Here is a 21826-nt window from a genome sequence, read left to right as displayed (position 1 = left end):
CCATAAATACACCGTACCTACCTACCTTTTTGGCCTAAGGAAGAAAGTAGTCCTTTCAATACTCAATTGTGATTTTTTTCCCACTGAATGTAGCACCATTCATACAGAGGACTCTGAGTAAATGTTTGTTAATGATAACTCACTGCAGCCAGTAGGATGTGACATTTGCTTTAAAAATGCTTTGAGTACATATTGACCCGAGAAATGGAGACATTTCATTTCCTCAGTACATTTCAAAATTCCTGAGTCTAGAGGTGAACAACTGCTTTGCACCCAGGCTAGTGAAACCAGAGATAATTTTTTTTTTACCGGGTGGTTTTACCCATTGGCTGACTGGAGCCAACGGTGTGACCACCTGAAGCTAATGAAACCCAAGATGAAGGTCCCAGGAAGAAAATTCCCCATTCAGACAGATCTTCGGGAATCGTACGCTGGGTGCTTGTTTATGTCTGAAGGAGACATATTCATTATCTGCCACATAAAATCTCAATTTTTATGATGCAGCCTGGCTTGAGGGATCCCTCCCATCAGTGACCCCAGAGCAAAGTGGGTGTGAACAATGAGTTGGCAGTCCCAGTTGAAGAATCTCAGCTCCCACACTGAACCCGAGTGTCTTTCCCATGTGGGGCCTGACTATCTTGCATCTACCCCAGTGTTTAGTGCAGTGCTTGTCACATAATAATAATAATAATAATGATGGTATTTGTAGCACTTAACTATGTGCCAAGCACTCTATTAAGTGCTGGGGTGGATATAAGCAAATCAAGTTGGACACAGTCTCTGTCCCAAGGGGGGCTCACAGCCTCAATCCCCATTTTACAAATGAGGTAACTGAGGACCAGTGAAGTGACTTGCCCAAGGTCACACAGCAGATAAATGGCGGAGCTGGAGTTCCCATGACCTTCTGGCTCCCAGACCTGTGCTGTATCCACTAAGTGCTTATCAAATACCACAATTATTATTATAATCAATCAATGAATCAGTGGTATTTACTGAATGCTTACTATGTGCAGAGCACTCTACCAGCACTTGGGAGATTACAGTACAACAGAATTAGCAGGCACATTTCTGCCCATAATGAGTTTACAGTCTAGAGGGGGAGACAGGCATTAATATAAAGGAATAAGAAATTTATACTATATAATTTAAATATATGTACATAAATGCTATGAGGCTGAGGGTGGGGTGAATATCAAATGCCTTAAGGCCACAGATCCATCTGCTTAGATGATACAGAAAAGAGAAGGAGCTGGGGAAAAGAGGGCTTAATCAGGGAAGGCCCCTTGGAGGAGATGCAACCTTATTAATGCTTTGAAGGTGGAGAGAGTGGTGGTCTGGCATATATGGATGGGGAAAGAGTTCCAGGCTAGAGGGAGGATGTAGGAAATGGATCAGCGGCGAGATAGACGAGGCAGGGAAAATATCCGTTTATTGATATATTGTACTCTTCCAAGCACTTAGTAAATGCTCGATAAATATGATCGAATGAATGAACAGAAAAAATCGGGGCACTTTGAGTAAACTGGTGCTAGAGGAGCAGCAGAGTGTGTGGGCTGGACTGTAGTAGGAGATCAGTGAGGTGAGGTAGGAGGGGAAGAGTTGATTGAGCGCTTTAAAAGAAATCCTCTATAACAGGACCTAATTCCTCTGCTGGTCGTTGCAGAGGAGGAAGAATAGTCTGACTTTCCTCCTGATTGAGCCAGCCCACAGTGTCCACCCATTTTCCCAGGAGCCTGGTAAGGGAGGCTGAAGCAGCAATCTCATCCTAAAAATAATGCCAGAAGTGTCCTGGGCATCTTCCTAGCTCATAGAAGGGGCTAGAAACATAGGGGACTACCCACCCCTGGAGGTGACCATCAGCAGAAAGAAGGAATTTTGGTCAGAGAGCATCAGGAATCTCTGACCCCAGTATTTCTCAGAACTGAATCATTTGACACTATTGTACCCTGAAATTGCGGCAATGCTCTGCCATTTGTTATTATGTCCCGTCATGTCCAGAGACCATTTTTTCCTCTGGATTCATTACTTCTCTTGCTGATACTTTTTTTATGGGATTCTAGACTACCCCAACTCATATCAACCCTATTAGGTGGCTGGACTGCCAGGCCTACGTTATAAAATCTTCTGAGGAAAAGACCGCAGTACATTCCGTGGCCTAGGAACACATCAGTAGCCATGTATGTCCTTGACTGAAATGCCCCTCTGCTGTTGAGAATCCATTCATGGGTGTTTCCAAAGACTCTAGGTGTGAAATGTGTTGTTGCACCATGCATGAAACTCTTCTTGCCAAGTTGATACATAATCCCATAGGAGAATTTGGCCGGCTAGAATTTCCAATTTATCAAGTCGCTTTGATGGTAGGAAGTTTACATTCCTCTCGGTGGTGGCAGAGGCTTTTAAATCCCTCTCTAGGACAGATGGCTCCAGTATGGACTTCCCTCAAATTACAAACACACGTGGAGCAGGAATGCCACCAGGTGTGGATACAGGCATTTACTATGCAATGCCAAAGGACATTCATGGAATCCTTAGGGTGTGAAGGACTACAGAGGTCAACTAATATATCTCTCTGCCTTTGGACAGGTCTAAGTTCAAACCAGCCTGGGGGCTTGCTGATTCTTTCCTTAATACTCTAGAGAGAAAAGTTCCATGAACTCCCGTGGTAACACATTCCAAAGTTTGCCTCTCTCTGTTAAGTTCTTCCTCATGTCACTCTTAAATCCTTCCTAAAACAGCTTAATCTCATTACCCATAAAGATACATCACTGCCAAGTGCTAGGGGGATTAATGATGGCACCCAAGAATTCTAGATACCCCAGTGCCAACCCGTCCATCTTTTAATTTTATTATTCAGAAGAAAAACAATTATTAAAATATCAAAAACATAAACCAAGGTGAATTTACCTTGTGGGAGCAATTAGTGTCCATTCTGTCCATTTCTGGCATCTTTCCTAATTTTTTAGTCTTGGAACCGACAAAGACAATTTCTTTCGTGTTCACCATGGCTGCAGCAACAGACAAAACATACTTTGCATTATGTGACATAATAATGATAATAATGGTATCTGTTAAGAGCTTACAATGTACCAGGCGCTAAGTACTAAGTACCTGGGTGGATACAAGCATATCAGGTTGGACACAGTCCCTGTCCCACATACGGCTCACATCTTAATCCCCATTTTACAAATGAGGTACCTGAAGCACTGAGAAGTTGTGACTTGCCCAAGGTCACACAGCAGACAAGTGGTGGAGCTGGGATTAAAACCCAGGTCTTTCTGGCTCCCAGGTCTGTGCTTTATCCACTAGGCCATGCTGCTTCTCTGAGTAAGAATGTCATTTTTATGTACAAACCAAAAGGTGCTTGGTGAAAATTTGCAGTACTGATATGGCTTCTGGAGATCAATAAGTGAAAATATTGGAGGGGATGACTAGCTGAAGACTGAACTGTCCAGTATAAAACATGATGATTGTACACCCTACCAAGAGCCCTTCATGAACCCTTGTTTCCTCATTAACCCCATTCATCAGATCTCTTCCAAGAGGCCTTTTCCCATTAAACCCTCTTTCCCCCCACTCCCTCTCCGTTCTGTCACCTATGTTCCAATCAGTCAGTGGTATTTAATGGACTCTTACTATGTGCATAACACTGTACTAAGTGCTTGGGAGAGCCCAATACAAAACAGAGGGTAGACTTGTTCCCTGCCCACAGTAAGCTTGCAGTCCAGAGGAGGAGACAGACAGTAATATCATTTGTAATATATAAAGATACATGCAAAAGAATTGTGCGGCTGAGGGTGGGGCAATTAGCAAATAACCAAAGGTCACAGATGCAAGTGCATAGAGGATACAGAAGGAAGAGGGAGCCAAGGTGGAGAGGGCTTTATCAGGGAAGGCCTTAATTAAGCATTTGATACTCATTCCATCCTCAGCCCTACAACACTAATGTACATATCCACAATTTATTTATGTTAATGTCTGTATCCCCCTCTGGAATGTAAACTCCTTGTGGGCAGGGAGTGAGTTTACCCACTCTGTTGTACTCTCCCAAGCCCTTAGTACAGTGCTCTGCACACAGTGAGTGCTCAAAAAATACCACCGGAAATAAAAATACCCAGATCCTTGTAGATCCAATATCTCAGGACTGGAAATAACTCCATTCTGTAATTTGCTGCCACTTTTCTTTTGAGGAAGCCCAAGCATGTAAACTCGTTGTGGGCAGGGAACATATCTGCCAACTCTGTTGTATTGTATGCTCCCGAGCACTTTGTACAGTGCTCTGCACATAGTAAGTGCTCAGTAAATACCATTGATGATGTTCTAGGTACCATTTTAATTATCTTCTCAACATCCTCGGGAAGTATGTAGTGGGGGAAGTGTGGAGCTGGAGTGATTTGTCCTTCTTTAGGGAAATGGAGGTGTGGGGAAGGGATAGGAACTGCCCTTGTCAAGCAACAAACCAGTGAAGGAATTGGGACTAGGGTCCTTCAGTCCAATCTCCCCATTCAGTGACCTCTCCATTTACCAGACAATCTCTAGAGCATGAGAGGGGGGTCTGTGTATTTGTGATTGGATTAGCTATGAACTAGGGTGTCCAATCAGCAGAAGAAAAGAAGAGAAAGTTCTGAAAACTTTCAGAAAAAGAAATTTCCATTCTCTGGAATGAGGCCTCAGGCCACTGAATCACCTTCCCAAAGGGAAGGGAGGAGTTTTCAGGAGTTTTCCACACCCCACGGTCTCAAATGAAATCTGAACCTGTGAAGCAGAGCAGCTGGGTTAAAGAAAACACCGGTGTTTTGGGGCCGGGGTTTGAGCTGGCATCGTTTGCTGTGGCCTGTGTTTTTTGACTTCAACATCGTTATTCTGTTCTGGGATTGACTGGTGGAACTGTGTCTTCTGGGCTTGGACCCTCTCAGTGCCAAGCCCAGCTCCCTGCTCTGACCTGATCGTCCCCTGAGGCGGTGATGTGGTTGGAAGCCACGTGACCTCCTCCGGGCTCTCGGGAGCCAAGTCAAGGCTCTGAGCAGCGGACATGGTGTCTGGAAAACATGAAGACTTGGCAAGGAGTTGCGGACATCAACCCTAGAGATCTCGGTCCCGTGTGTTTTCATGTTCTGGTGGACAGCAGTTGGGCCAACGCCTAGAGGGACTGAAGTGTCAGAATCTGGTCAAACCACCCCGCTGGCACTGAGCAACCAGGCCAACCCTGGCTGCTTTCTTGTCTGGCTATCGGCCCATCGGGGAACCAGCTGCCAAAATGCCAAGGGCTAGAGATGATTCTCACTAGAAGCACTTTTCATGAAATCACAAATACAGAGAATAAGCGGATCACCCAACCCCTCTGCCCCTCAGGTACGCTTGTGCATCAACTCTACCAGATAGAACAGGGCAGATTCCCACCTTGAAAACCTCCAGCAAAGGAGTTTTCCACCAGCTCCCTCAGTAACTGAACAGTGGCTAACAGTTTTCATTGTCAGGAAACTGAATGCCTGGTTCTTGAAATCAATTAATCCATCAGTTGAGTACTTACTGTGTGTCAAGCACTGAAGTAGGCATTTGAGAGGGTAAAACAGTTGAGCTGGTAGACATGTTTCCTGCCCACAGTGAGCTTGAAAGGCAAGCTCTAGCTAGAAAAATTAAGTTCTTATATCCAGGAGCGAAAGGAACAAATTGTCACTAACCTTCTAGGTGGTTTTTTTAATGTTTTAGACCTTGTAAAAAGCAAAACATGCAAAGGGCTTTTTTTCCCAAATCACCAGTTACCTCAGAGGGAGGAACAGCTTCCTTGTCTCCATTTAAAAGAAGAGAAAACTGAGGCCCAGATGGGTAAAGGGGCTAGCCCAAGGCACACAACATGGCAGTGGCAGAACTAGGACAAGAACCCAGCTCCTTTTAGATCAGCTAGAGCACAGGACTGGGCGTCAGAAGGACCAGGGTTCTAATCGCAATTATGCCACTTGTCTGCTGAGTGACCTTGGGAAAGTCACTTCACTTCTCTGGGCCTCAGTTACCACATCTGTAAATTGGGGATTAATACTGTGACCCCCATGTAGGACACGGACTCTGACCAACTTGAGGAGCTTGTATCTACCCCATCTCTTAGTACAGTGTCTGGAACGTGGTATTTGCCTAACAAATACCACTTAAATTTTTTTTAAAAAAACAAAAAACAGGTCTCCTCACTCCCAGACCCATGCTCTTTCCAATTAGCCAGGCTGCCTCTGGTCTATGACTTTTATATGAATGTTTTACGAATATTTGGTCACTTCTTCTGAAAAGTTACCTCTGCTTCCCAGCTGCTGTGGTGTCTAGGGCAGCCCGTGGTTAGGGCTGATAAGATGCTGATGTTAACTCAAGACCATATTACCCAGGGGTCAGGAGAAGGTCAACCAGAATGGAAAAATCAAATCAGGCTCCAGGAACTCCTGAGGACAACCAGAACACGACTCCTTTGAGAAAGTGTTTTCGTAAACTTGGGCTTTGGGTGGTGATAAATCTGTGTGACCAGCTGCTAAGTGAGTAAACTATGCCATTACAGGCTGGCCAGTAAGAAAGAAAAATTCCACTTAAGAGTTGTCTCATTCCTCACTCTTTTAGAACTGGGAAGGATCTGTAAAAACTCAGGTAGAAGAGGGCATCACCTGCTTTCCCCCTTCCCTTCCCAATCCTCCTCTTCACAGTCACAGAGCGCCAAACTCTCCTGCAACAATGTCCTGTGGGCCGGGAGACTGAAAACTGGAACCAAAGTCGCCCGTATTAGCCTGGCCCTACGAAGTCGGTGAAGTCCATAGGGGGTTTAGGAGAACTGCTTCTCTGATGCAGTCAGTTGGACTTAAGACGTATGGATTTAGACTCAGCCTCTCTTCTCACGCCCATGCAGCTTTTCTGTAGACTTCCATGTGAGCTTATTGGTACGAGTTGCTTAGAATAAGCCTCAGGGAAAAGGAACCTGCTTTATTAGGCAGAAGCACAAAGAGCATTGCTCAGATCAAATGACTTCCTCTGGACTGTAAGTCCGTCCTCTGGATTGTAAGCTTGTACTTTAGACTTGTAAGCTTGTTGTAGGCAGGAAATGTGCCTGTTATATTGCTATATTGTACTCTCCCAAGCGCTTAGTACAGTACAGCGGTGGGCGCACAGTAAGCACTCAAATATGATTGATTGATTCTTGTGATTTGTTTTGGCTTTCACCTTATGTTTTTTTGTGTTTTTTTTTTATGGTATTCGTTAAACGCTTACTATGTGCCAGGCACTGAACTAAGCACTGGGATAGATACAGGCCAACCAGGTTGTCATTGGCTGATTGATTGCTCTGATCCCACCTGCAGTCAATCATTCTAGTCTTTCTGCCCTTCCACTTGATGGCCTTTTGCACATCTCTAACGGCTGCTGGAATTTCAAATTAAAATATATCATTTTTGTATGTTTATGAACCTGTTCTCAAAACATATGTTGTTTTCCTGCTCAGGCCATTGGGGAAAAAAAAACACTTTACTGTTGTGCACGGAAATATGCTGTTTTTTTATTTTTTTTTTCTTTTAATCAATCAATCAATCGTATTTATTGAGCGCTTGCTGTGTGCAGAGCACTGTACTAAGCGCTTGGGAAGTACAAGTTGGCAACATATAGAGACAGTCCCTACCCAACAGTGGGCTCAGTTCCCAACAATCAATTATATTTATTGAGAACTTACTGTTTGCAGAGCACTGTCTAAACTGTTGGCAGAGTACAATATAACAGTTTGTAGACATGTTACCCGTCCACAACAAGCTTACAGTCTAGATGGGGAGACAGACATTAATATAAATAAATAAGTTATAGATATATACATAAGTGCTGTGGGGCTGAGAGAAGGGTGAATAAAGGGTGCAGAAGTGCAAGGATGACAACAGAAGGGAGTGGGAGAAGAAATGAGGGCTTACATCTCTTGAAGGAGATGTACTTTTAATAAGGTTTTGAGGTGACGAGAGTAATCATCTGTCAGATATGAAAAGGGAGGGCATTCCAGGACAGAGGCAGGATGTGGGAGAGAGGTTGGCGGTGAGGTGGATGAGATCAAGGTACAGTGAGTAGATTGGCATAAGAGGAGCGAAGCAAGGGGGCTGGGCTGTAGTAGGAAAACAGCAAGGTAAGGTTGGAGGGGGCAACTACTAAAGCCGACAGTAAGGAATTTCTGTTTGATGTGGAGTTGGATGGGCAACTACTGGAGGTTCTTGAGGAGTGGGGAAACATGGACTGAACGGTTTTGTAGAAAAATGATCCAGGGAGTAGAGGGAAGTATGTACTGGAGTCCCAAAGCTTGGAAAATGCTGTAGGGGTTTCCAACTTTCTTCTTGGCAGACACGGGATAAGCATCAGGAAAATGCAGAAGATTTTAAAAGATATCATAAGTTCTGCTTGTTACCTGTGTGCGTACTAGTTATTTTAATATTAACAATGAGAGAGGGTTGTTGTCAATAAAATACCTAGGATTATTGCAAGATATATGGTAGATGTAGTTAGCCAGCTGTCCTTTCTAATAAATAAGGTCCTAAATTGGAGGTTTGGTTTGAGTCACTCCTCTTAAACTAATGTCCAGGATGTCCAAGATTTTCCCAAACACGTTTCTAGAATATAATCAAAAATTTCAGGGGATAGCTGTGATTCTTGTGTTCCCAGCTTCACACAGTGCTAGAATCCATGGTTTCATTCATTCATTCAATCATATTTATTGAGCACTTATTGTGTGCAGAGCACTGTACTAAGTGCTTGGAAAGTACAATTCTGCAACAGATAGAGACAATCCCTACCCAACAACTGGCTCACAGTCTAGAAGGGGGAGACAGACAACAAAAACCAATTTGTTGTCAATTTATGCCTCTGTTAACTAAAACTGAGGGCCTAATATGTGCAAAACCCTAAACTCGGCACTTGGAAATATACAAAGGATAAACTGACGAGAGTCTCTGCCCACAAGGAGTTACAATCTTAATGAAATTAACATCAAATGAAATCAACATCTGGTAGCAGCATCTGGCTGCTTTGGTCCCTTTCCCTTTACCCCGTCAACCCCGGAAAAATCCCCAGCATTTTAAATACTTACCAATTCCCCAGATTCTGCTCCAGGAGGATGGGAAGGGTGAAGACAAGGAAGCGGGGCTTAGATAGGCATAGCCAATGGCTGGCTACCCTTGGTCGCAGGGAGGAGGAGCGAGCTTTGAACCCCCAGATGGCCTGGCTCCAGCCTGTTCCCCAGAGTCCTCTTTCTTCTGTGACATTGGCTCAGTCTTCTGCCCTTACCTTCTGCCTAAAACTGTAAATGGCCAGTAGTGTCATGGAGTATTCCCCTCGGCATCCGCAGGCTGGATTATTTTCATTGGTTGTCTTGCACCATTTTTTCTAGCCTGATGCAATTTCCAGTTAAACTGATGATTTCCCACCCCCTGGCAAATTCCTGGGTGCCTATCTGTCACCCTTTGGAATTTGCGAGTCATTTACACTAGGGACCGTCTCTATATGTTGCCGACTTGTACTTCCCAAGCGCTTAGTACAGTGCTCTGCACACAGTAAGCGCTCAATAAATATGACTGAATGAATGAATGAATGAAATGTCAGGAGGAACACATCCACCCAGGCACCCAAACAGTGTGGTCTGGTGGGTAGAACAGAGTCAGAATACTAGAGTCCCATTTCCAGCTCTTATTGTCACTCTGAGACTCAGTTTCTCCAATTGAAAGACGGGGCAGGGACTCCCTGCCTCCGTCAAAGGCAGCAGGAAGTGCGTGACTATAGAGAACTGACAAACACTGTGTTCTGTGGAGAAAGACCTAATTCAATAAATATGTCACAAGGCATGATATGCAGGACGTACTCTTATTTTGAATCCAGAGCAGCTCTGTGCTACCTCTACAGACTTCTGGGCTGCTGTTCATTTTTAAAGTGCTAAAGGGACCTTCTTTTGTTTTTAAAGTAAATGAAGTCTGTTCACTTTTTCATTTTCCTCATTGACCTCTTGAAAAAGAGTCAAAGTCTTGTGGGTGTGCAATGTAGTGGAAGGATTCCACAGCTGTGATGTAATGTGTAAAGTTATGTGTCTTTTTTTTTTTTTTCCACAAAGAGGTCTCCTAGCTGTCTCTATAAACTTGCAGTAGCTGTTGGATTGCTGGCCTCAGAGGATTTTTTTTTCCAGGCAGTCCCAGTCCAGGGTAATTTTGCATATGCCTCTTTCCTCACGTAGGCTCAGAGTAATTCCAAGTTCCTTTTAAAGGATTTCAAAACTGAAGGATTCAATGAAAGAGAAATTTTTGAGAGATTTTTGAAATACTTCTCTCTTTTACAGGGTCTCGAGAGAACACACATTCTCACACACATGCACACGCATGCACACACATGTACACACCCCCCCACACACACTCACATTATTCAAAGCTCGTGGAAATTTTGATTCCCCCCTCCGTAGCATCAATTACTGTACTAAGCGCTCAGGAAAGTGCAATACAACAGGGTTGGCAGACACGATCCCTGCAGTACAACCCAAAGCCAGGATGTAGAGACTAGAATGTGGGTCTCAGTCCTCCTTCTTTGGGGAGCACTCACCTTGGCACCTTAATGCTCACTGCCTCTATTTACTGATGCATGGAATATCAGGCCATTCATAAAGGAGAGAGGGAGCAAAGAGTCTGTGATCCTGGATCCTATCCAACTTATTCCCCTTGACCCCTCAGGGATTGATTTATTAAATGTGTGCCCCTTAGAGAGCCCTACCTAATTTGTGGAAGTAGCCCTCAGTAATGATCTCTTGCTGGTCTCTATCAGCAAGAGGAAGGGTTGCAGTACTGCCATTGAGGTTCCAATGTTAGCTAAGCCCTGAGCTCCATGGAGGACAAGGACTTTTTTCAACCTCATCATCTTGTGTCTACCCCAGGGCTTGATACAGTTCTTGGTGCATAGAAAATGCTTAACAATATCATCATCATTATTATTATTACTAGGGCTCTGATTCTCACCACATCCCAGCTATGGACTGGGAGATTTAAGCTCTCAACTTGGTGCAGCAGGAAGCAGAGTCATGAGTAGATTTAGGGGTTGCCCCTTAGACTTACCCAGAGATTAGGCCTGCATAAAACAAGCATGTTTTTGAAAATCATTTTTCAGAAAAAAAAACTCCATTGGGGGTTCTGACCTACTAAGCACATATCTAACCGTGAATTCCACCAGGTACTGCTTTCCAATCCATGCAGGAGCCCTAATGTCTTAAGCCTACTTACCTAATGCATACCCTGTCTATACGGCCAGGCTTTCTCTGCCTCAGTTAGTTGCCTAATGAACAAGGTGACACTAACATTCCTAAGACATGGCTAAAATCTGTAAAAACAAATCAAGTTTTCCCCTTATAAAGAAGATCGTGGAGTCAAAAGAGATGGCTCATAAACCCAAGAGCCTAGAATCGTCTCTAGTCCGTGGCATCCCACTTTATTCTCCTGCCTAGTTTTCTTGTTAAACTTTTCACCCTTAGGAGGATGGAAATACATGCAGAAGAAAACTGATCAACACCAAGACTGAAGAGGAAAACCACAGACAAGTTTTTTGCTCCAGTTATTCGTTTAGGACGTACCAATTTCAGCCTCCCTTCAACCCGGTTTTAGCCTTTCACAGCATCCCCTAGCTGTTTGGTCAGGTAGCCTTAATACTTTGAAATGTATTTTCCCCAGGAATTATTTTCAGGTCCCCACCCTGGACCCACAAGATGTTGTTCGCAATAAAGGAAGTACAAGTGGTAAGGATCTGTTAGTTTAGTAACTGTGGTGCAGCTTGTTTTCTGCTGATGAAGTGGAATGTTGGGCATGGAGCCAGCAGGGTTGCCTGTCCTTTCCCCCTCTCCCCCACCCACTTTACACTCTGTAATCCGAACCTCTGCATCCCGACACAGGAAGGGGCAGACAGAGGAAGCCGGCTAATAGATGGCCAGTGTTTTCTCATTAATCCCAGGATTGGCTTTCTGCTGCACACTCGTTAGGCGAGGAAAGGGGAATGGATGGAAATACATCTAGAACCTGGTTCTGAAAACCGTCATTCCGCCAATCATGTCAATTGTACAGTCAATCAGTACAACAATAGATGCATTCCCTGTCCACAGTGAGCTTGCAGTCTAGAGGGAGAGACAGATATTAATATAAATAAATTACAGTTATGTACATAAGTGCTATGGGGCTGGGAGAGGGAATGAATAAAGGAAGCAAGGTGACACAGAAGGGAGTGGGAGAAGAATGTGGGGGACTTAGGGAAGGCCTCTTGAAGATGTGCCTTCAGTAAGACTTTGAAGGGGGACAGTACTTGTCTGTTGGATATGAGGAGGAGGGCACTGCAGGCTAGAGGCAGGCCTTCCTTCCATAAGGGAAATGGATCAAATTCCCATCATTCTGGAGCCAAATATTTTCCATCTCAAGATCTTCTTTTTATCAGAATCCACCTTTTTCCCAAACCCCACCATTCTCAGATTCCAAAGTTTGGATTGAAAATAGATGGTCCTTAAACTGGACAACTGGACTGGAACTGGACTCACTACGGTGAGTTTCCTTTCCTGGTGTGGCTGGATGTACTGTACTACAAACTGCTCTTGTCCATTCCCTTCTGCCAGCCCTATTTCTTCCGCTGCCTCTACATTCCCAAGCTACCCAGCAGCTACTTTCTCTAGGTGACCCAGAGCACTTAACCAGACGTGACCTCATGAATCTTCACAGCTCCTCCAGGAGGTAGCGAGGAAACACGATTATTCCATCTATTTTACAACCAGAAGTACTGGGGCACATAAGTGGGAAGTCCCTTGCCCAAGGCCACTTAGTGCCAAACCCAGAATAGAAGTCAGTGTACTTTTTCAGCCGTTTTCAATTTTGTGGGTTTCGAACCCAGGGGGACGAGGTGGAGCTTCAGGTTGGGGTTTCAGGGTGTGAGGTGGGGAGGAGGCTTGAGGAATGAATGTTTCAGTTGTGCAAGCAGATACGGCACTGTGCTTTACACACATAATTAAGAGATGATGAGAAGGAAGAGAAGGAGAAGGAGGAGACTGTATGCTAAAATCCTTGAGGACAGGGATTATGTCTACCAACTCTACTGTATTAATACTTTCATACATGTTTAGTTCAGTTCTCTGCACACAGTAAGCACTCAGTAAATACTACTGATTTTTGGAGAAGAGGAGGGAGAGGAGGCAGAGCAGGAGCAGCCTGGACACTGCGTTCACAACGCAAAGTTGAGAAGCAACATTCTCTGGTTCTGGCTGCCACAGGCCCTTCTTCCTCCCAAGTTCTCCATCTCCTTTGCAGTCTGCTTCACTGTCCCTTTCCTGGTTAACCCCTTCCCACATATTCTCCCTTTCCTCCTCGCTGTCCTCTTCGTTACAATCACCTGAGGCACTTGATGGTTCTCTTTTCATGCAGTTGGTCACAGTGGGCGTGGTTGCTGACAAAAATAATTCCAGCTTCATTGATGGGAGATAGGGGCATCAAGGGCCGAAAAAGCATGAGAGCTGCCACTCCAGCCACAAGCCAAGAGTCCTGACTGCAGCTCCTGGGCCTGAAACAAGAAGCTAATATATCTTCTTCCCTTGTACCTCCTCTTTTTCAGAACCTGAATATCCAGGTGGAAGATATCCGGATCAGAGCCATTCTCTCAGCCTACCGTAAACGTACCCCCGTGACCGAAGGGTACGTGGAGGTGAAGGAAGGTGGGAACTGGAAGCAGATCTGTGACAAGCAGTGGACTGCCAAGAACTCCCGCGTGGTCTGCGGCATGTTTGGGTTTCCGGGGGAGAAGAAATACAACACCAAAGTGTACAAGTAAGAGAACCGTGCTCAGGGGGCCTGTGTTCTTGAGGCTTGAAATGCCTCATTGAAAGAGTAAATCTTCAGTTGGATATGTGTGTGTGTGTGTGTGTGTGTGTGTGTGTGTGTGTGTGTGTGTGCTTGCATATTCACTCATGCACATGGGGGATGGACAGGAGGGGAAAGAACCACATTCCTTCATTTCTTCAGCTCTGACTTGCCCCTGATCCTACAGGGTAAGCCAGTCTGGCAGAGAAATTTCAATAAATCCCCCATCTGCAAAAAATTGCCCCCCTGCTACTTACCAGTGTTGTAGGGATGTGGCCTTAGTTGGCTGCAGGCATAAGTGTCTTTGAGCATATAGGATGGAGAGTAGGGGTGGCCAACGTATTAAAATCCTTACTTTCTTGCAGCTTGATTTCCTGTCTTTAGCCTAATTTTCCATTAACAATTTGCTCGCCAGACCTCACCCATGTGTAAAAAGATGTCAGTCACAAGCAGTTTATCAGTGACAGTTCCCATACTCTGTACACGGGAAATATCAGCTTATCTGGGGCCTAAAGGTCATGCCCCTTGCCCTCTGCCCTTTAGGCAAGTGCCAAAAAAATAACCTGGGGTGAGGGGGAGGAGAATGATGATTCCCTAGTCCCTCAAAGGCAGTAGATATACCCAAATATGCCTTGGCTCTTCTCCACTTGATTTCAAAGGCTGCCCAGCACTGGCTCATGGCATTCCAGGCCCTGAGTGTTTACAGGAGCGGTTCCGGAGCAGGGCGGGAAGGCCTCATGGCATCTGGGAACAAGACCAAGATCCACTGGAGACAGCAGCCTCCGCAGGGTGAATGGGAGTGAGTGACTGACACACTGACCAACCCCTGCCCCATGAGAGACAGCAACTAGCCTCTTGGCAAAAGTCTGTGAACTTCATTCCCTCACCTCCCCTTTCACATGCCAGGAGAATCTGAACTAAATAACTTTTGAAGAAGCCAAATGCATCACCTGAGGACACGGCACAGGCTACCAAAACTTTGGCCATTTCATAATCCTCAGGAGGAAAGACAGCAAAGCAGACCGTGTAAACTATAGAGCAACTTACTGCTCTCCATCAATCAATCGGTCATATTTATGGAGTGCTTACTGTGCGCAGAACCCTGTACTAAGCACTTGGTAGAGAGCAATATAACAGACACATTCCCTACCCATAATGAGCTTACAGTCTTGAGAGATATGACAATATAACATAGAGAGGGATATAACAGTATTTGTTCATTCAGTCATATTTATTGAGTGCTTACTGTGTGCAAAGCACTGTACTAAGCGCTTGGAAAAGTACAATATAACAACAGGCACATTTCCGCCCACAACGAGCTCACTGGAGATATTGTTCTACTGAACTTCCTGACATGTTACTGAGCAACATAGTCAATCTTTACCCCCCAGGTTCACACTGAGGCTCCGACATAGAAGAGCAGCATGCCAAGTTTTCCCAGGGTAGCACAAATTCAGGAGGAGTATAGAAAACATCTCTAGCACATTCATCCTCCTTTCAGAAGTGTTCGACATCCTCTTTGATCCCGCATTCCGATAGATATGGAGCAGTCTTTCCTGCCCAGGGAGCTTAAGGTTACTCCTAGCCGGCAGTTCTGGTTTCATCAGAGTTGAAAGCGTATGATTCAGTTGGTTTTCAGTAGTAGCAATGGACGGTTCTGAACCATCCCCCTAAAGCTGTGCATATAGCTTTAATTCTATTTGTTCTAATGATTTTAACACCTGTCCACTTGTTTTGTTTGGTTGTCTGTCTCCCCTTTCTAAACTGTGAGCCCGTTGCTAGGTAGGGACTGTCTCTATATTTTGCCGACTTGTACTTCCCAAGTGCTTCATACAGTGCTCTGCACACAGTAAGTGCTCAGTAAATACGATTAAATGAATGAATCCCCACTCTCTCACCCAATCCTCTGTAACCAATCACTGTATTAATCAGTGGGTATTTATTGAGTTCTTACTGTGTACATACCATTATGAGCCCACTTTTGGGTAGGGACTGTCTCTATATGTTGCCAACTTGTACTTCCCAAGTGCTTAGTACAGTGCTCTGCACACAATAAGCGCTCAATAAATACAATTGATGATGATGATGACTTGGAACTTGGGAGAATAATAATAATAATAATGGTATTTGTTAAGCGCTTACTATGTGCCGAGCACTGTTCTAAGCGCTGGGGTAAATGCAAGGTAATCAGGTTGTCCCACGTGGGGTTCACAGTTTTAATCCCCATTTTACAGATGAGGTAACTGAAGCACGCACAGCAGACAAGTGGAAGTGCAGGGATTAGAACCTACGTCCTCTGACTCCCAAGCCTGTGCTTTTTCCACTAAGCCACACCGCTTCTCAATACATGTATTATGTTGTTTTGTTGAATACAACAGAGTTGGTAGATACTTTCCCTGCCCACAAGGAGCCTACAGTCTAGAGGGGCAAAAACAAGGATTATGAGTCAGCTGGCTAAGGCGTGGGTGCAGTCTCTGGCCAGGGAACGGCTTGTCTCTGGGCGTCTTCTCAGCTTATTAGTTGTTGGAGTTGATTAAGGTCTTCCAAGAGACTAGAGTAGAGCAGAGGCTTGCTTCCAATGGCAAGTTCAGGGTCAGACACAGGAGCTGATTACTGTGCCCATCTTCCCGTTCACAATGACAGTGCCATGCCCCAGGCCGGACTGACAGTAAACAACCTGTGGAGGATTTGGGTTTCTAACTGATTAGCTCTTCAGGATGGTTGATTGGGGTCACGGCGGGATAGATTGGGCCACTAACCAGCTCACTGGAAACAGCTTCCTGCTCTCATCTGCTTTTTGTTTTCTTAACATGTACCCGACTCTCTCTCCAAAGGGTCAATTGGCTTATGTTTGCTCTGGACTGCTGCTGTCATTTCTGAAAGTCACTGGAGCAATTAACTCTGCCTCATTTCTGGACACTCCGTCTGGCATTAATGCACCATGCTCATCTGAAAACAAGCTCAGAACTCTTGTATTCCCACTCCCCATCCCTCTAGATGCTGAGTTACCCATCCACTGACAGATAGAATTAACTTTGATTTAGAGGGGAAATCACCAAATCTTTAGAAGAGAGTAGAAGTAAGGAATCAGAAACATTGTTAGCCATACCCTGTGCTTTAAGATAAACTTGAATCTTGCTTCCCGGGCTGGAGGAGATAGAGGCTGGGGAAGCAGCAGGGCCTCGTGGAAAGAGCATGGACCTGCGAATCAGAGGACCTGGGTTTTATTCCCGGCTCTGCCGCTTGTCTGCTGTGTGACCTTGGGCAAGTCGCTTCACTTCTCTGAGCCTCAGTTACATCATCTGTAAAATGGGGATTAAGACTGAGAGCCCTAAGTGGGACAGGGACTGTGTCCAACCCGATTATCTCTTATCTACCCCAGCACTTAGTATACTTCCTGGAACATAGAAAGCACTTAACAAATACCTCAATAATGTTAATAGTATTAATAATAATTCAAGATTCCAACTTCATTTAGACTCACCTGAAACTTCTTGAACCTCTCAGCTCTGAGCTGGGCCTAATCCTCCAACATATAGAAGTGGAATTGATGTCAGGAGCTCTTGGCACATTTTACCCATGACCTAGGAACATTTAAGACTCGTTCGGCGAACTACTGAGTGACTTTTCTTCTGGCTTATTAGCTAGTAGAGGACCTGGTGATGAAACAGCTGTCAGCCGCTTCCCTGGGATAGCCTGTCAGCATTGATCACCAGCAATCTGTTGGTTGTGTCCTGGGCTCCAGACACCGAGGCCACCATAAGTTCATGCTGATGGAAAACGTGAACAGAACCACCCACAGGAGGGCTGGCCAGGCCATCCTTTGGAGTTGCTGCATTTGCTGCCACCGCCACCTTGTATAAGACATTTTAAACTTCCTTTAGGTGCATCAGTTCCCTGGGGCCTAGGAGTGTTATTTGAAAGCTGGAACAAGAGGGATTTGTTCTGAGCCAAGTTCAGCCGTGTGAGAGCTAACCAAACATGTTCCAGCTGATGTCCCTGATGACCCCTCCCGTCCCTCCCCGGCCTCCCCTCCGATTCCAGATGTGAGAGAGGCAGAGAGTACGTGCAGTTGGTACTCGGTGTTCCCGAGCTGGGAGGACTCTGCAGGAAGGGAAGGATGACTGGTCTTGGCATTATCAGCAAATGATGATAACTCTCAGCTACAAGCCCTCTGTAATTCTGTCACTGCCTCTCCTCTCCCTTTGGCAGCATCTGCTCGTCGGCCCAGTGAAGCACTTCCTCTCTGGCTTCACTTGGGCTCTTTTGCCGGATGTCAAGTGGGGATGTGGAACGTAACTTTGTTGCCGTTAGCACAATCAACCTATCTTGCCCCAGGAGAGAAGACAGCTGGCAGAAATATTCTTTGCATCTCAGACTGCTCCCCAGTTCAGGAAGAGAGCCAAAGCCATACCTGGGGCAATCAGGCAGGGGGGTGGAGGAGGAGTTTAAGAAAAGGATTGGAAAGATGAGATCTTAGGTTATAATCCTGGCACTTAGAGCAGTTGTATCATGGGCAAGTCACTGCCCTTCCCCATGCCTCAGTCATTCCTCTTCCAAATAGGGGAAAGACACTGAAATGGCTCAGGAGGAAGGTAACGGGACTCACTGGTTACTAAGAACTGCAATTAGCAGTCCATCCAGCCCATCATTCTTCCTCCAGCGGTGGCAGCAGGATCCTTGGAGAAATCGAGCAATGCGGTTCTCTTTGACATCCATCCTCTTGGTCCAGAGAGGCAGGATGATTTCTCAGCAGCAGCAGCAGCAGCCCTGGGAAGCAAAAGGAAGAGTCCCCTTGGTCAGCAGCAGGAACAGCAGCCATGTCTCTTTCCTCCACCACCATCTCCACCACGACTGAACTGGCTCCTCCAGGCCAGAGATTTGGGTTCCCAGAAGGGCCAGAAACAACTACAGTCCTGGAGGGCCCTGGCCTGGTGAGATTGCAATCACTGCCCTCTGCCATCCAGGGACACCAGTGGTGCCACCAAGCCTTGGCATAGCAGTTGGGGCCACGTGCCAGCTCCAGACTAATGAACAGGGAAGGGCACAGTAGCTCCAACAATACAGTTAAGGTCCCCATTGCCTTAATGGACCCCTTTTCTGCTCTCTCCCCTTCTTCCCTCCTCGCCCCTCTCTCCATTCCCCCCTTTCCCTTTCTCTCTTCTCCTGCCCATCTCCTCTTTCTCATTGTCTCCCCTCTCCCTTTCCTTTCTCCCCCACTCACTGTTGCTCACCCCTCTCTGGTTTCTCCCACCACTTTCCACCCATCTAAGTGGACCAGATTTCCTGTCACCTTAGTTTAAGGCGCGGGTGAACGACACAGATAGGGAAGTACGGAAGCAGGAGGGAATAAGTGGGGTGTGGACGGAGGGGATTCCTGCCTAGAGGTGGTGGTTGAAGCCACATGAGTTATGAAGCTCCCCAAGAGTGAGAGGGTATGTGAAATGAAGCTGCTGATGTCTCCCCCTCTCAGAATGTTCGCCAGCCGGCGGAAGCAGCGGTACTGGCCCTATGCCATGGACTGCGTGGGCAGCGAGGCTCACATCTCGAGCTGCAAGCTGGGCACCCAAGTCTCCGTGGACCCAGAGAAGAACGCAACCTGTGAGAACGGGCTGCCAGCCGTCGTGAGCTGCGTTCCTGGCCGGGCATTTGCTCCCACTAGCAACTCGGGCTTCCGGAAAGCTTTCAAGCCAGAGGTAAGGTCATCCTCCTGGGCTGGCACACTCAATGTCCCACCTCCGCAGCTGGGTGGAGGATGAGAGGGGAATGGAATGAGAGAGGAGCTTGGGGTGTGCAGGCTTTGAGCTGGCAAAGCAGTATTCCCAAGAGGCAGGAAGGCTTGAAGGGCAAGGCACTGATGGGGAACAAGACTTGGATTTTGAACCTAGAAGCGGTCCCCATCTCCTCACTGGGTTAGTTTCAAAAAAAGAAAAAAGAGAGAATAATGAGCCCTGCTCCCAGGGGACAATTTAAGAAGGAATGAGAAGCAGTGTGGCCTAGTGGAAAGAATCAGAGGACCTGGTTTCTAATTGCGCTGCCACCAATTATTGGCTGTGTGACCAATTCATTCATTCATTCATTCAATCATATTTATTGAGCGCTTACTGTGTGCAGAGCACTGTACTAAGCATTTAAGTACAAGTTACAAGTTAAGTACAAGTTAAGTACAAGTTGGCAACATATAGAGACGGTCCCTACCCAACAGCGGGCTCACAGTCTAGAAAGTGTTTTCTATATGTTGGCAACATATAGAGACGGTCCCTACCCAACAGCGGGCTCACAGTCTAGAAAGTGTTTTCTCTCTCTACGTTAGACTGTGGGTTTTATGTGCGAAAGGGAATGTGTCTGATTCGATTTAATTGTATTCTCTGCAGTGCTTTGTACAGCATTTGGCACATAGTAAGCACTTAACAAATATGATAATGAGAATTAGAATAATAATTAAGCTAAGCTATTTTTACTCTTATTCTTAATATTTATTTAGACATAAAGAAGAGGTGATCATTCAATGAATTGAAATAATATTTACTATTGAAGGCTGCTGAAGTTGCCAGATCTACTCCCAGAGAGTTCTTTTTGCACGAAGAAATTGTTACTCAAAATGTGCAGTATGAGAGGCAGCTTGGTCTTGTGAAAAGACCACGAGCCCGGGAGTCAGAGACCTTAGCTCTGCAATTGGCCAGAAGTGTGTCCTCCATTTAACCTATCTGTCTTGGTCTCCTCATCTACAAAGTGGAAATAATAATGGCTGCACCTATCTCTCTCACAGAGACGCTGTGAGGACTAAATGAGATAATTAATGTGAAAACACCTTGAAAAAATGAAAAAGTTCCCTTTGAATTCAAGGTGTTATTATTAGAGAAGCAGCATTGCCCAGTGGATAGAGCACGGGCTTGGAAGTCATAAGGACCTGGGGTCTAATCCCAGCTCTGCTACTTGTCTGCTGGGTGATCTTGGGCTTAATTTAACTTAACTACTCTGTGCCTCAGTTACCTCATCTGTAAAATGGGGATTAAGACTGTGAGCTCCATGTGGTACACACACTGTGTCTAACCCCATTTACTTGTATTATTATTATTATTGTTATTATTATTATTATTACTCTCAAGAATGTATCTACTTGTATCTACCCCAGAGATGATAGCACTGTTTGGCACAGAGTAAGCACTTAACAAATACCATAATAATAAGTATTGGTATTATCTCTTCCTGGAAATCTTCCCCAATTAATTCCTACTCCTTTCAGATCAACTACCGTCACCTCCACACTTGTACACCACCTGACCATTTTGATCTCACAATATTCCAGACTACTGATGTACACCTCTTACATAACCTATTACTTAAGCAGTCATCCATGTATATAGCCCCTTTCACTCTTTCTGTAAATTATTCTCGTATCTGTCTACCCTGCTTGACTGGGAGCAGTGTGGCCTAGTACATAAAGAAGCAGCGTGGCTCAGTGGAAAGAGCCCGGGCTTTGGAGTCAGAGGTCATGGGTTCAAATCCCGGCTCCACCAATTGTCAGCTGTGTGACTTTGGGCAAGTCATTTCACTTCCCTGGACCTCAGTTACCTCATCTGTAAAATGGGGATTAAGACTGTGAGCCCCCCCGTGGGACAACCTGATCACCTTGTAAACCTCCCCAGTGCTTAGAACAGTGCTTTGCACATAGTAAGCACTTAATAAATGCCATCATTATTATTATTATTATAAAGGATGGGCCTGGGAGGGAAAGGACCTGGTTTCTAATCCCCGCTCTGCCACTTGCCTGTTGTGTGACCTTGGACAAGTCCCTTAAATTCTCCGTGTCTCAGTTTCCTCAAGTGCAAAATGGGGATTCAATACCTGTTCTCCCTCCTACTTAGACTGTGAGCCGCACGTGGGACAGGGACTATCTCTGACCCTATTAACATTTATCTACCCCAGCCCATAGAACAGTACTTGACCCATAGTAAACGCTTAACAAATACCATAAAAAA

At 45.5% G+C, this 21826-nt stretch overlaps 1 protein-coding gene across 1 annotated transcript in view; it reads left to right on the top strand.

Moving 5' to 3' along the window:
• Window positions 1-21826, top strand: part of LOXL2 (lysyl oxidase like 2) — a 100643-nt gene that overhangs the window by 36669 nt on the left and 42148 nt on the right. Inside the window, exons 4-5 of the mRNA XM_038747465.1 lie at window positions 13600-13811; window positions 19318-19540. Of these exons, the coding sequence (XP_038603393.1) occupies window positions 13600-13811; window positions 19318-19540 (435 nt within the window). The remainder of the gene's footprint in view (window positions 1-13599; window positions 13812-19317; window positions 19541-21826) is intronic.

The sequence above is a fragment of the Tachyglossus aculeatus genome, chromosome 5, assembly GCF_015852505.1.
Source record: "Tachyglossus aculeatus isolate mTacAcu1 chromosome 5, mTacAcu1.pri, whole genome shotgun sequence".
NCBI lineage: Eukaryota > Metazoa > Chordata > Mammalia > Monotremata > Tachyglossidae > Tachyglossus > Tachyglossus aculeatus.
This window is presented reverse-complemented; position numbering and strand designations above follow the sequence as displayed.